This window comes from Amia ocellicauda, chromosome 10 (genome assembly GCF_036373705.1).
Source record: "Amia ocellicauda isolate fAmiCal2 chromosome 10, fAmiCal2.hap1, whole genome shotgun sequence".
NCBI classification, from domain to species: domain Eukaryota; kingdom Metazoa; phylum Chordata; class Actinopteri; order Amiiformes; family Amiidae; genus Amia; species Amia ocellicauda.
In genome coordinates, this window is record NC_089859.1 from 6114782 (window position 1) to 6129087 (window position 14306).

General features: G+C 35.3%; 1 protein-coding gene across 1 annotated transcript in view; it reads left to right on the top strand.

The window, feature by feature from the left end:
• The window catches only part of pcdh11 (protocadherin 11), a 218091-nt gene extending 216491 nt beyond the window's left edge, over positions 1-1600 (top strand). The window contains exon 5 of the mRNA XM_066714784.1: positions 213-1600. Within this exon, the coding sequence (XP_066570881.1) occupies positions 213-613 (401 nt within the window). The 3' untranslated portion in view covers positions 614-1600. The remainder of the gene's footprint in view (positions 1-212) is intronic.
• The last annotated feature ends 12706 nt before the right edge of the window (positions 1601-14306 follow it).

Consider the following 14306-nt stretch of genomic DNA (forward strand, 5'->3'; position numbering starts at 1 on the left):
TGTCTAATATAAGCTGAATAGTTGATGGCCACCCACACCTTCATGAACCAAATGCTCTTTTCAAAGCCTTCCCACACTTTTCTACTCATTAAAAATATCCTATATAAAGGACACAATAATCCCACCTTATGTCATGAATTTATAATGGACCAATCATGAATAATTCAAGTCAGTCTCAACATTAACAGGACATTTCTCTTTGTCTCCTGCAGCCATTGAAGTCAACCTGCAGAAGGCTCTGGCCGAGGCCTCGGAGACCTGCACTCAGGAGTGTCTCATCCTCGGTCACTCCGATAGCTGTTGGATGCCCCCAGCATTGACCCAGTTCCAGCAGTCAACGAACCCCACGCTGCCCACCTTTGGATTTCAGCAAGGTTGGGCCCGTGGAACCAAGCCAGATGGCCGCCATACTCTGAGCAGGTCTGTCCCCAAAGAGGAGATTGACAAGGGCCAAGGGAGCAACCGGCCGCAGTTCTACAACACCCTGGAGAGACATTGTAGCAAAAAGGAGGATCCCGTCAAGGTCATCCCATTGGCTAACTTCACCCCATCCAATCAGCCGGCTCCTGCTACTGGGGGGACCACTGCCTTTGTCCACGAGCATCAGCTATAAGACCACTCTGTGGGACGCAGTTGCCCACAGACAAGTTCTCCGTGACCCAGTTGCAGTCACTACGTTAGGTCTGGGCCACATACTTTTGTGTGTGGTAGAAGCTTGTCAATACGTACATATAAATAGATAAGTGAATAAATAAGTACCTACAAATTATTATTATAATTATACTATCAATAATAGCAATCATGATATCAAGTGTTAAAACAATAATGAGTATGATAATGTAATCAAATAGAGTTTCAAAGAAAGGGAGAATTACAAACGTGATAAAAGTTGATTATTTTTTATTTTTTATTTTTTGGTCATATGAATTCCTGAGAGTCCTGTACATATGAAGATAGTTATATGCCAAAGTAGCTCCTTAACTGGAAGAAGGGTAGGCTTGTGTGATTGGTAGATAATGGCACATCTTGAAATAAATACATTCATATTAATGAAAAAAAAAACAATTTAAAAAAGAAAAAAGACAGGAGATAAGGGGAAAAAAGTTTGACAAAGTTGAGACAGAAATTAATGATAAACCTGGGACCGCATAAACAGATGGTCACAATGTGAACATTTAAAATGTGACTGAGATAACAGGTAAATAAATACATGTCTGGTTGTTGGCTGCTCAGCCACTTGCTGCTGTGGGAAAAAGAGAAAGAGAAAAAAAAAAAGCGATTCACTAACTTCACTTAAGAGGACTGTGTGACTGCAGCCTGAATGCATCGTGATCACGTTGAGCTTTCTGAACAATATGGAACCCGAACTCCCTCCCAGGCCATGTATCTTGGTATGCATTGTGTTTGTTTGAGAGCCTGCAAACATTTTCTCCCTCCCCAGCAGCTGCACGGCAACACAACACACATGTCAATGATTTAATGCATTTAAACAACACAGACACAAATCTTTTATGTTTTTTTTATTTAAAATATTAATAGTTCCACCTCGAAAGCTGGAGGAAACTGTATCTTTTGTTTGATTGTTGGATTTATTTATTTGTGTGTGTGTGTGGGGGGGGGGGGGTTGTTGTTTTTTTGTTTTGATTCCAGACCTGTCTTGCATGAGAGTAACTTTGATTCTTCCATTGGCCACTTTTATCTTCTCTTTTCTATTGCAAATATACTTGTTTTTCAAAATTATCTCATTAACACAGGAGCTTCAAAAGTCAGAAGCAGAAGCACTAAAGAGCAATTATTCTTTTTACGTTTTTTTTTTTTTTTACATCAAGGTTTTTAGAAACATACAAATTATGTGCATCATGATATGTGCTATGGAACCAATTATGAGATTCTCCCCTTTGCATAATTACTTTGATCTGTTATCAGCAGAAAAGTCATAGCCGTGGAAGAATGCACTTTAACAAATTAATTGGTTTCCTATTTTCTACCTTACTTTTATATGACACAGTTTTCCTTTGAAATACGTTGAGCATAAAAGATGCTCGGCCGTTGTGAAATGTTACGAATCTCCACCAAGACTATGTTATAGTATAGTGTTCCATAATAATGCACTGAATAGGTGTGCTTGTACTTACATCAGATAGAAAGACACTATCCTTCAGTTTCACATCTATTTTTTGTAAATATTCTGTTTTCCTTTATAGTTCGATAAGTGCAGTTTACGTGCTGACTATGTACCATTCAATTTCTTCTGTCCCCTACAGACAGCATAAGAGGTGCTACACTTATCAAAATAAGCGTCAGGTTTTACAAATATTAAGTGCTGATAACTCATGCATCATTTTCAACTGTTACAAAACAGGAAACATGCTGGTTTCGGGAAAACTTGTAAAATACAATTATAGTCTCTGTCCTAGTTAGATGAAACAAACAACAAAAAACTGATTGTGTGGAAGTTTTGCTTTAATGGCATTAGCTGATGCTTGCTGTCCATGTGTAAACCTGCTTTCAGTTACATTGTATTATGGGTGTCCCACAGCTATTTACACTTAACTATATTAAAACTTGGAGTGATCATAATGTTCCTTGATATTGTTCTGCCAGGATTTTTTTTGGTTTTGTTTTATTAACTCAAACTCGCTGAATTCAACAAATGGCATATTGTATGTTGGTTTGGTCTCCATAGGGTTTGTGGAATTCGTTGAGCTACACACTTCCTGTTGTGGATCTGTCTTTGCCTTGATTGTGTGTGAAGGGAGAACATTGAAGGGAGCCAGTTGTACTCCACTGGCGGATGGTAACAAATTCTTCCGACATAAAGGAACCCTGAAATTTGTGATTCGATAGTTGTTTCTTTTTGTTTGTTTTCTTCCTCATGTTATGCGACACCAAAGTTCAAAGGGAAGCCAAAAAAGCAAGATTTGCTGAATCCTGACCATTTCTGAATAATCATATTTTCATGTGGCTATCTCATTACACTGTTTACCTGTCCCACACTTACTGAAATCATAAGGCACTAAATAAGATAACTAGATATGTTTCAAAATATTAGCTGATATAAATGTGACTGTATTACTTCTACTACTGCTACTACTACAACTACTAGTAATAATAATTATAATAATATAATAGTAGTACTAGTAAAAGTAGTTGTAATCATAATACATTCATTTTATATTAACAGTCCAAGATACCATAATGATTAGAAATGTGCAAAATCAAATAAACAAAAAACATACAATACAAAATACACTTCATAGAGCACAAGCAAACCTAATTGACTTCAATATGTACAAGGCAGATATAGTGACAGTAGGCTATTGCAATCACAAAGAGAGGTAAAGAAAACAAAAGATGCTCAGTGTGTTAACAAAATCATTAAAATAGTGGAATTGAATCTATTTTGGTAAACCTAACATTCAGGATTCTCTGAACACTGCTAAAACAATCAGTGGGAACACTACTTAGTCAATTTTGCTGACTCTCAAAGATTGCAGGTCAGTGATGCAAAAAATTACTTCAATATAAATTAGTCAAAGTAGCAGAGGAATTATATGTGCCATAAGAGTGTTATGTAGAGACAGGATTGTTCTGTTGCTCGTTGAACCAAAAGATGACACACTCGCATTGGCGGCTATTCCCCCAACTAGCTTTATAATTGTTTAAAACATTTAATTAAGGAGAATAATGATGGTGCAGTCAATCCAGAGGGAGTCTGACATCTGCAGACCCAACACAAGGCGCAGTCTTTCTGCATAAAATATTGTCTTCCTCTGGACAAATCTGTTGTTCTCTTGGCGGCAAACACACTTTCCTGCAAAGCTAAACGAAGCTAGTGACAGTATTATTCTTCTGTATTGCATGCTTGGAAAAGTTCAAAGACGTCTGCACAAGTGCATGGCATCATATTGAAATGCACAGACTATACCCTAGATAACATGTATTTGATATTTTAGAAGATACACCATTTACAGGGAAGCATCCACTAATGCAAATCAGGAACTGTGATACTCTTGGCGATACTCATTTTATACCTCCTTCAAAACAAATTAGAATAACATTGAGGCGCTTTTAGCGTTTAGATAAAGACGGTGTCAGCAATAGACAATAAATGCAGTTTCTTTTGATCAAAGGGCTACTTAAGGGGGTGTAACATATGTACACTGTGTGTCCTCCTTTAATGTTCTCAGCCGATTTTTAAATTATACAAATTGAGCTCTCCAGCACTTGGAAAATTATGTTTTTTTTATAAAAGATAGGGCTGCCTGCAGGTCATTTGGTTTTTATTTTCCTTTAATGTAATTCAAATGGTTATCTTGTCCAAGGTCAGTATACTAACAGCAGAAAGAGGGAAAACCTTTCAACAACATCTTCACGCTCAACGTAAGAGTGAAAGTTAGGATTTGCACTGTTTTACACCCATCGTATCCTGTTGTGAAGCTTTCCAAATATCCTGGAATAAGTGAATGGGACAGCCATATGAAAAAATGTTTGTTTTGAAGTTTCATTTTGTGTTGGTCAGTCAGGTGACATACTTTGAACCATCATTCCTTAACCATGACTTCATTCTGGAAATTATCATTGAATAAGACGGTACCTCTAGTCAAAGTGTGAACGACAGAGAGCCTGTTGAAATGTAAATGGTTTTAGGTGTTACTTTATTTCCCAATGTAACTCTTTATGAATAAACTATGAAAGAGTACATCTTTTCTAGCAGCAGGGTTTTTATAAGGGAAAGATTGATTTGGGTCGTGTCTGAGTGCCAAAGGACTCACTAAAGTACCAAAAAATAGGACTTCTGTTAATTATTCTTCATCTTAATCTAGGTAAAAGCAAAGGAAGCAAAACAATTATATTTCCATTCACAATTGGCATATAAAAACAATGGTTCAGTTTACAGTATGAGCTGATTTATGTGTAGTTATTTTCTTTTTATTGCTGTTTAACATGCGTGGTCATTTTATGTTATGGTTCTATTGCTTATTCTTTAAATTATTTGAAACCAACTGGACAAATTAAAGTCAGGAAAATATGCAAAACATATTTTGCATATGCAATACTGTTTGTTTAGAGACTCTAGTGGTTGACGTTAGAGGTTGTAGGAGGTGGTTAAAGAAATAATATTCTGCTAATTAGTTGTCCTGCTTTCCCATCTGCATGTGATAATGATCGCTATTATTGCCCAGTTGGTGTTCTACAGCTCCTCAAAATACTTGTCAGGTGGTGTGGTTTCACCCTTGGATTGTATTCTCGCTGTGTTCCTGTCAAGAAAGAACGGAGTTCTCCCTAAAGAAACGCAAGTAGGTGGCGCAATCTGTGATCTGAGCTTCTGAATTGTAAAAGCTGGGCGACAATATCCGAAAGATGCAAATTCTGCTTTTTTTTCTGCATTTTTTTATTTTTTCATTGTATTGGGGGGAGGGGGAAGACTACATGGCTATATAGGTTTTGGGAAATAAATAAACACTTTGTATATGAAGGCAAGACTATAAATAAATAAATAAACACTTTAAATAAGGTAAAACCGATTGAAAACAATGTAAATTGTAGGTTGCAGCAAAAGGAGGTTGTTACAGAACTTTAGATTTCCCACTTACCTATACAATTCTCACATATGCTGTTCAAGTACTAAAAGACAATCTGTGTTTAAGAGAAAAAAAAAATATATATATATATATATATATATATATATATAAACATTGCCTGAATATTCTGTATGTAGACGCCATGTATCGTGTAAAGAAAAAAAATAATGTAAAAACTATTGCTATATTATAACTGCTTGTAAATCAATAGAAATTGCTATTTATATCAGTTGTTGGAATTCACAAATGCTTTGAGGGAAAGCTTACTTGTGTGCCAGCAGGTCAAAGTGCAGTATTTTGATCATCTATATATTGTCATTCCCTTGTAAAATATCCCATCCACAGACGGTACATTTATTGTGGAAGAACACCTAACCAGATTTATTTGGTGTGATTATTTTTCTTGTCATGAAATTTTACTTGAACCATTAAATATTGTATATCTTAAAGTAAAAGCTAAAGCAACTTGTTTTGTTTCTTTTAGTCTATTTCATTTTTTAATGTGCTCAGAAATTAAAATACTATTTAAATGTGTTCTTAAAATTATATATGATGCCAACTATCTAAAATTGAACTTACACCCATGCAAAGTATAGATTTGTGTTGAAAAATACATCTTTTAAAATAAGTGTTCACTTTCATTAACTGATTTAATCAAAGTAGAAAAAAAAACGACTTGGTTTTATTTGAACGGAACTCTGTCATCCAATTTTCTAAAATCAAATTAATCAAAATTTTACTGAAACATACATAGAGAATTGACATATTATAGATGACATTGTAAAGGTTTCTGGCTATTGCCATATATGTTGTAATGATAAAATATGTACATTTGTCTAGTTTGGGCCTCAGACTAGTCCTCATGTGCATCACAATTTAGTTAGGAGCTGGAGATTTTCCACATGTATTATTAAACTCAGCTGTTCATTTCTCACAGTACTGGACACACATGACTTCCATTGATTTGACTACTAAATCACAGAGGGCAGAGACACCCCACTGCAATGGTTGTCCAAAATTATATCTAAGCATCAATGTCAATCTCTTAAAATGTTTAATGGATGCTTTAAGACGATCCATTTCTTTCATAGCTGCTTTCTTTGGTTGAAACGGGAAACAAAATAAACATCAATATATACACATTTTATGCCTTAATTTACTGTTGATACACAAGATCACATCTCTTAATAATTGCTCCGTATTGAAATACACACCAGTTTACAGTAAGCACTTTAATTATACATAATGTTTTTAATTGTTATTACCCGCTCTCTGAAATTAAAAGAGATGAGTGATCTTTTTTTGTTTTGTTTGTGAAAATACAGATTCCACATTTGTGTCAATTATTAGGAAAACGAAACCATCCAAGAAATCATGTATCTTCAGAAGAAAACAAATACCATTCATGTTAAATATAGAATAAATAAATGCATCACAATTTAGAGACTATGAAAAAGGCCACTAAATTCTACATGAAGCAAACTCATTCTCTTATTCTCATCTTGTGTAATTGCTACACATTTTTGTGTTTATTGTACGAGCTTATGGTGATTGTTATGAGTACAGATTCAATTCATAATCAATTATCCAAATTATGTTTCAGACAATTCCACAGGAGTTAATTTAATCTGCAAGGAGACCAGGCGCACTGTCTCACCAAACACATCGGATTAATCATTCTTTACTAGCAGGCAAGGACAATATACAGTCGCAATATGTATCCATTACTTAATTTGTGCTTGGCCTGCAAACTGACACACCCATATTAGAAACAATTAAGATGTTTGAAGGCTGTATAATAATTATAGAAATCCATTGTGCTTCAGTTCCATTTTATTAACTTTGCATTTCAGACATGCAAAGATAACACAAATTATTCATCTTTTGACTGGATGGGTCCTTAATATATTGAGTGGTAATTTTGTCGTGGCCTAAATTTAACAGTGTGAATACTTAATTGGTTTAGCGAAAATAGTTTTGAGTATTGACATTTAGTGAATTATATATTTGGTATTCACAACCAGTAACGACGAACATTGGTATTGATTTAATGTTCTGGAGAAGAGGAGACCTTCAATTCATTACACTGCAGACACAAGGGAGGTGATTCTTTTTATACTGGGGGAAAAAAAAAGAAAAACCTTGTGCTAATCTGTGTTTTTCAGTTCTGTTTCTTTGGCCAAATAGAAATACAAACAAAAAAGAGGACTGCCTGTCATGCCGCATAAATAAATGGGGACAAAAATACATTTTCCATCTCCTTTGTGGTGCAATTCAGTACTTTTCAAAATGTAAGTGGAACATAAATCTTTCAGTGAGACCAACAACAAGAGACAGTAATTTGAACTTCACATGCATTGGTAGTCGCACTTGGGTAACATCCACACCTCAAATGTTTAGTGTTTCCATATTAATTGTCTTAGGCTTGTTGTTTTTTTCATGAATGTGTTAAAACATGAACAAAAAAAAATCTTGTAGTACACAGAATATGTCAACATAGAGCAAGGGAAGGGTCACAGGCAAACCATAACCTTTGTAAACCCGTGCAGGCTTGATGCTTAAATTGTCGCTTGCTTAAGCATCAAGAGATGCATCTGTTGTACGCAATGGGTGAACATATAGTGACTGTCAAATACCACGTAAAGTTTTCAATTTTAATTAAACTGGCCATCAGTTACCTTTAGGCATTTTGCTCAGGAGCTGGGTTGTAATTACTAGCAGATGACCAATATATGTATAGTGCCTGTATATATATCCACTAATACATGAACAGTAGCCTCCAAATATATTCAGACCCTCAAAGAAATGTAAATAAAAGTGGCTTTAGCAAGCAATTTTTTTATATATAAAATAAATAAATATGAATATTATCTGTATCAATTAATGAATCAGAGTTAAATGTATTTCTAAATACACAATGTTCAATCAGTACTGTGTGAATCCTCCTTTAGCTTTAACAAAATGGAGAGGACACTTCCTGTAGCTTTTTAATAGGATCATCAACATCTGAGGAGGAATATTCGACAGTTTGTCTGTGCAGAACCTCTCCAAGACTTCCAGGTGGCACAGCTTGCACTTGTAGACTGCTTTAGTTCAAACCACACATTTTCAATTAAATTGAGGTCTGGAGATGGCACATCGAGAATGTGGATATTGTGCTACCTTAACCATTTGCGTGTCGACTTTGAAATAGGCTTTGGATCGTTATCGTGCCGGAAAATCAATTTGCCACCAAGCTTGATTTTATTGACAGGCCGTGCCAGGTGTCTGGCTAAAATATCTTGATATATTTTGGAATCCATCCATCCCTTACAGGGCCAACAGGACCAGAGGACGAGAAACAGCCCCATAGCAAAAACAGTCTGCCTCCATGCTTCCCGGTGGGTACAACATTATTCTTGATTTAAGCTTTTTTTTGCAGTGGTTTTACAGCTGGTGTGCAAGTATGAAATGTAAACATTGGAAGGATCAACTAAATACTTTCTTTAACAGTTTTGCAACACTCTGATACACTGTTTTTCTTTTTAATTACATTTATCATTATTATTACACAATCTATAATTTGTATGGACAGCTGGATAGATCAAAACAGAAAAAAAGTATCATGAATCATGTACATTATTATATAAAAAAATAATTAAAACACAATTTCACTCCTGTATTATAATGTTTGTCTGGATAAACCTCTGCCTCCAAACTCAGATGAAAACAAAATCCAGAATGAACACATTTCAATCACAAGGACAAACAAAAATACATGCCTTAGATTTATAGGGTAAATGTTTCTAAATTGTAGGCTATAGCTACTACCAGGTTTTCAAAATATTAGGGGGATTTAGGTATGGCTAAATATAGGCTATGCTATCATACCATGCTTCATGATGTCACAGTCACAAATAATAGGCTATCCTTTTGAAAATATTATAGCTTTTTCTGTCTATGAAATATGTTTCTATTCTTTATTCTTTGTCTCCGCACGTCTCTGTCTGCCACCACTAGCTCAATTTGAAGCAATGTCAATTGAAGAAGTGTCTAACAGGCAGCTTTGATTGCAGCTGCTTGTACTCTAACTGCTACTGTACAGTCAAAGAGGAAGTAGCAAAACTCCAAAACAAATGCTTTATTACCTGGACTTTAAAAGACATGCAAACACAGGTTGATTAGAACATGTAATTAAATACAACATAACTATAGTAAAACAACAAGCCCTCTGTCTATTAAGCTTTTACATAGCAGTATCATTAGCCTCATTCTCACTGAAATGCCGGCAAATTGCAGGCAACATTTGCCTACTTTTTCCTGTTGCCCCCGATTCACACTGGCTTTGAGTGCCGGAAAATTGCAGGATGTACCCATTTACACAGAAAACAGAGACTGCTGGCAAGAGTGCTGTAGCCATGGGAAAGAGACGCTACAGAAGCATGTGGATTCGGGAGAGGAGACACGGACCGATATTCTGGACGTGTTTGTAAAAGTGTTTTCGCTCTATGCCCAGTTCATCAGGCTGTATGGTTGTGTGTTTTTGCGGTGTGGTCACTGGACCAGCAGTCACACATCATTTGAACCAGTGAACCCAGTATGAGACTCGGCTCTCGATTCATGGTCGTGTGACGAGAGGCATTGTGTGGGGTCTTGACACACTGCAGCAAAGTTAAATCAACTGAAATAAATGAGAATAAAGCATGTCATTACATTGTGTGTATATTTATATCTACCAAAACTCTGGATGTGCAGATCTGTGATTGATTCATTGCTCAAAACAACTTATTTTAGTTTTCATTTTTTAAAGTTGCACATTACTGCCTTAAAATCAAATTAAATAAGTCGAAACAAACTACTGTCAGTGTCACTGTAATGCAGTCTAATTATATGTTTGCATGTATAAAGACATTATATTTTGCATGATTTATTGGTATATAACTTCTGACATATGTGTGACAATAGTTAGCCTTACATATGTCACCAACCTGTTGGTTCATCAATAAGTGCAACTACATAATTTTCAACCTGCGCCATTTCTAACGCCCGGTCCCTTTTTCATTACAGTCACAAGTTCTTGGACAAAGGTGTCTTAACCTTGTTGTGTTGCAGCCCCCAAAATGTGCCCCTATTCTGATTGCTTACTTCAGTTAGCTGACGCACTGTGTCGACAAAGCAAGGACATGACACATAATTTGCTGGCATTCATCTTCCTGCTCCGTTCACACAGACCCCTTGCTGGAACATTGCCGGCAATTAGACTAAGACCTTTGCTGGAAAATTACTGGTATTGAAATGGAAATAACCCATTCACACAGACCTTGCTGGCAACAGAATGACACCAAAAAGCCAGAAATTGTTTCAGTGTGAATGGGGTATTTGACAGCATCTACACTATGAGTGAGTGCTAAGTAAATTCGCCACTTTATTTGCAGTTAAACAGGTTTTACACAAATTACTCGAGTCTGAACTCATTTTACTCATGAGAACTTTTCGAGTCCAACAAGTCCTGGATCATTGGAATTGGACCAGGTAAAGTAGAGAAATACCTTTAACAAACTTTATTATAATTTGAAAGAATACTCACAAGAACATGGCTTGTATAATTTTTTTAATGGATACTTCCGGTCCTCCTCCCTGATTGGTGAAAGCCATGAACCAGCCATGCTATATTCAATCACAGACCACTGTTAGGCCTTCGCTCCATTCCATAAATTATATTGTTTGCACAACAACCTAATCAACATCAACCTAAGTATCAAACTCAAGTGAAATTAATGCTTTTGGGATGTTGTTCGTGTGATACAATAGGCTAGATGCAATGTGAAAACTCTGCTGCGAGTGTCCAGTAGGGGGCAATACTCTTGGATCTACCCAAAACAGATGATATGTGTGCACGAGAGAGCAAGACTGCCCTGTTAATAACAGCAGAATTCTCAGCATGTAATGGGGGGAAAAATATAAATAATACTTATAAATCAAATGTAGCCCAGCGGCCCGGGCAGGTCCAAACAGACGGCCCACCGGGGGATTCTCCCGCACTTCCCCATGGCCAGTCCACGCCTGATAGCAGCTATGTTAGGCTTGCTAGATGAACCAGAGTTGATTTATTTTAATAAACATGTAAGCAATGTTTATGTTGAAACTTTTGTTTTATTATTCTTACAGATTGTAATTTTCCCAGCAGCTGAAATAGTTCCCATTCCAATTATGTTTTAAAAATGTAGGCTTTTATACTCTATATTATTTCCTTATTCATTTTATTTAATCTGAAGTGCAGTCTGTCTTGTTCATAAGTAGCTCTGCATAAAAAAGTTTTTCTATAAGCATCCAAACCATGGTAGTAAACAAATTAGAAACATTTACATAAACAGTAGTTCAATGTATATAATGACATTTGATATATGTTCTATTTTATTAATTAACATTTCCATTATTGCCTAAATTTTTTCTATAAGCAATATCAATGTAAGAAGAAAAAAAAAATCAGGTTAATTATATTATTAGAAACTGGTGTGGAGACATTCATCTGGCTCTGTTTGGTGTGACAGTTTTCAAGAGCACTCATGTTGTGTTTAGTAAGGAAAGGTATGATTCATGAGTTGCTTATGTACTGCTGAATACACAAAATGATTTTCAGATTGCCTGGTGGTGGGAAGCATGTCCCAAAGCAATCAAGCCTGGGTTAGCGCCACGATTCCCCCAGGTTTGCTGGGCTCTTCCTTTAAAAACCCAGTCATGCATTAGTGCCTAACTTGGAGGTCTTTCTGTTCATCCATGTATTACAGTAATATCTAAAATGGGTTTTATTACAGTTTAATTATTTTATGACATTTCAGAAACACACTGTCTCATTTAATAAAATTGAATGATATTTATTTACATTTCAAATGTGGCTCTGCCCCTTATGTTGCGTGAATATGTGTATAGGACTATTGCTGTTCAGTGTGAATCGTGTTATTGTTCTATAATAAAGTATGTTTGTCTCCAAGTCTTTAACACCATAAGTTTAAATGGATTTTGAAACATTTAAAATAAGATTCTTGTAACTTTTGCCATTTCTCCTAAAATCATTATCAGCATGATTCATAATTAATGCATAATCCCTAGATTTTCCATATTTAATGTATTTTACTGAGGATTAAGAGCAGCACTTAAAGAAGAGATTCTCTAGGGATACATCCTTAACATTTCAATCCCATGAGCAAATAAAATAATGAAAGATATTCTACAATTCAAATTGCAGTCATTTTGAAAAGCACTCTTTTCAGTCTTAAATGTAGTAAAACTGGGTTTATAAATGTGATAAAATATTTTGATTATTTTGTTCTTTAAATTCAAACTGCTCCTTAATCTGCTCATTCATGTATCAAAATGCAATTTCAACATACACACACACACACACACACACACACACACATATATGTGTTATTATGAAATACAAAATCATGTTTAGGATCAAATATATCTTTACTAAATTGCATATATAGAGAGATTTCTTTATTCCTTTGTTGATTGATTGATACAATGGTGGGGTGTATATCATATGACCCAGTTACTGACTGTTTACAATTATGTTATTTGGTTAAAGGACCTTGCCTTATTTACTTAGGACAGTGTGTAATATAAGTTTGCTTTACTAAAATGGACCATTACTCATCCATTAATATAACTTGTCTATTAATTAAAAAAACAGAGAAGTAGTGGAGATAAACACAAAGATTGATGTATATTTCAGACTTCTTCTGACAGTATATCTTATCAAATCTGGAGTGCTTTTCTGTTCAGTTCACAGGTTTTATCCTATGATTACGCTTGGCAACTGACCAGTGCTTAAATTAATCTCATTAGGATTTCTGCTGACAGCAGTAGTAAAATCTGTTCAACGAATAGCAACATAATTCAATCAGTAACTGCTACCTCTCCGTATGGGTTGTTGCTCCAACAGTATAATAATGTTATGTTGTCCACTCCTGCTAACTCACGCGCTATTTAATTTTCTTTCCCTGGCATTTTTACTGAAGTTAAATTGAAAAGTAAAGGGGCTGCTGTCTTTTATAATAGTAATACTATGTATAATTAGAAGAAGAAGATGTATTCATCTATTTTCAGAAAGAAAAATAGAATATAGTAATTCACTACCAAAGGGAATGCTTCTCAAAGGAGAGATTTTAAAGAGATGCTTTTCAAGAGTATTTTGATATTCACCTTCACTGGGCTATATCAATTCAACAGCTTTTATAGACAATGCAAGACTTTGCAAGTGTTTTTATGTGCATATAATAATATACTAAAGAATGATAGGAGACTAAGCATCAACACAATTTTTCCTCTTCACAGTTTTCTTCCACAAACCCTCCATTCTCCGTGCATGTATGCATGTGTAAGACACACAATGCAGGGTCTGTTGCATTTATAATATTGCTTCATAGTTTAGACATAATCTAACTGCTAGTGCTCCCTATTGTTTTACATCCTTATTTAAAAGACACTCTTTGTTGTGCTTGTTTATCCCATGCAAGAAAACAAACAAAATTATTATTTAATATTATTTTGAAGTTCAAAACAACATAACATGAACAAGAACATTGTCTGTTTCGTGCTGAATTTCTGAGGCAATGTCCTAGATTCTTTCAGTTGGACCAGTGCATTCAACACATTTTATTATTGATATCCTCTATAGCAAAATATGATGCAAGAGGGCCAAAAATTGAAACAAAGCGTACAAAATATTCAAAACCT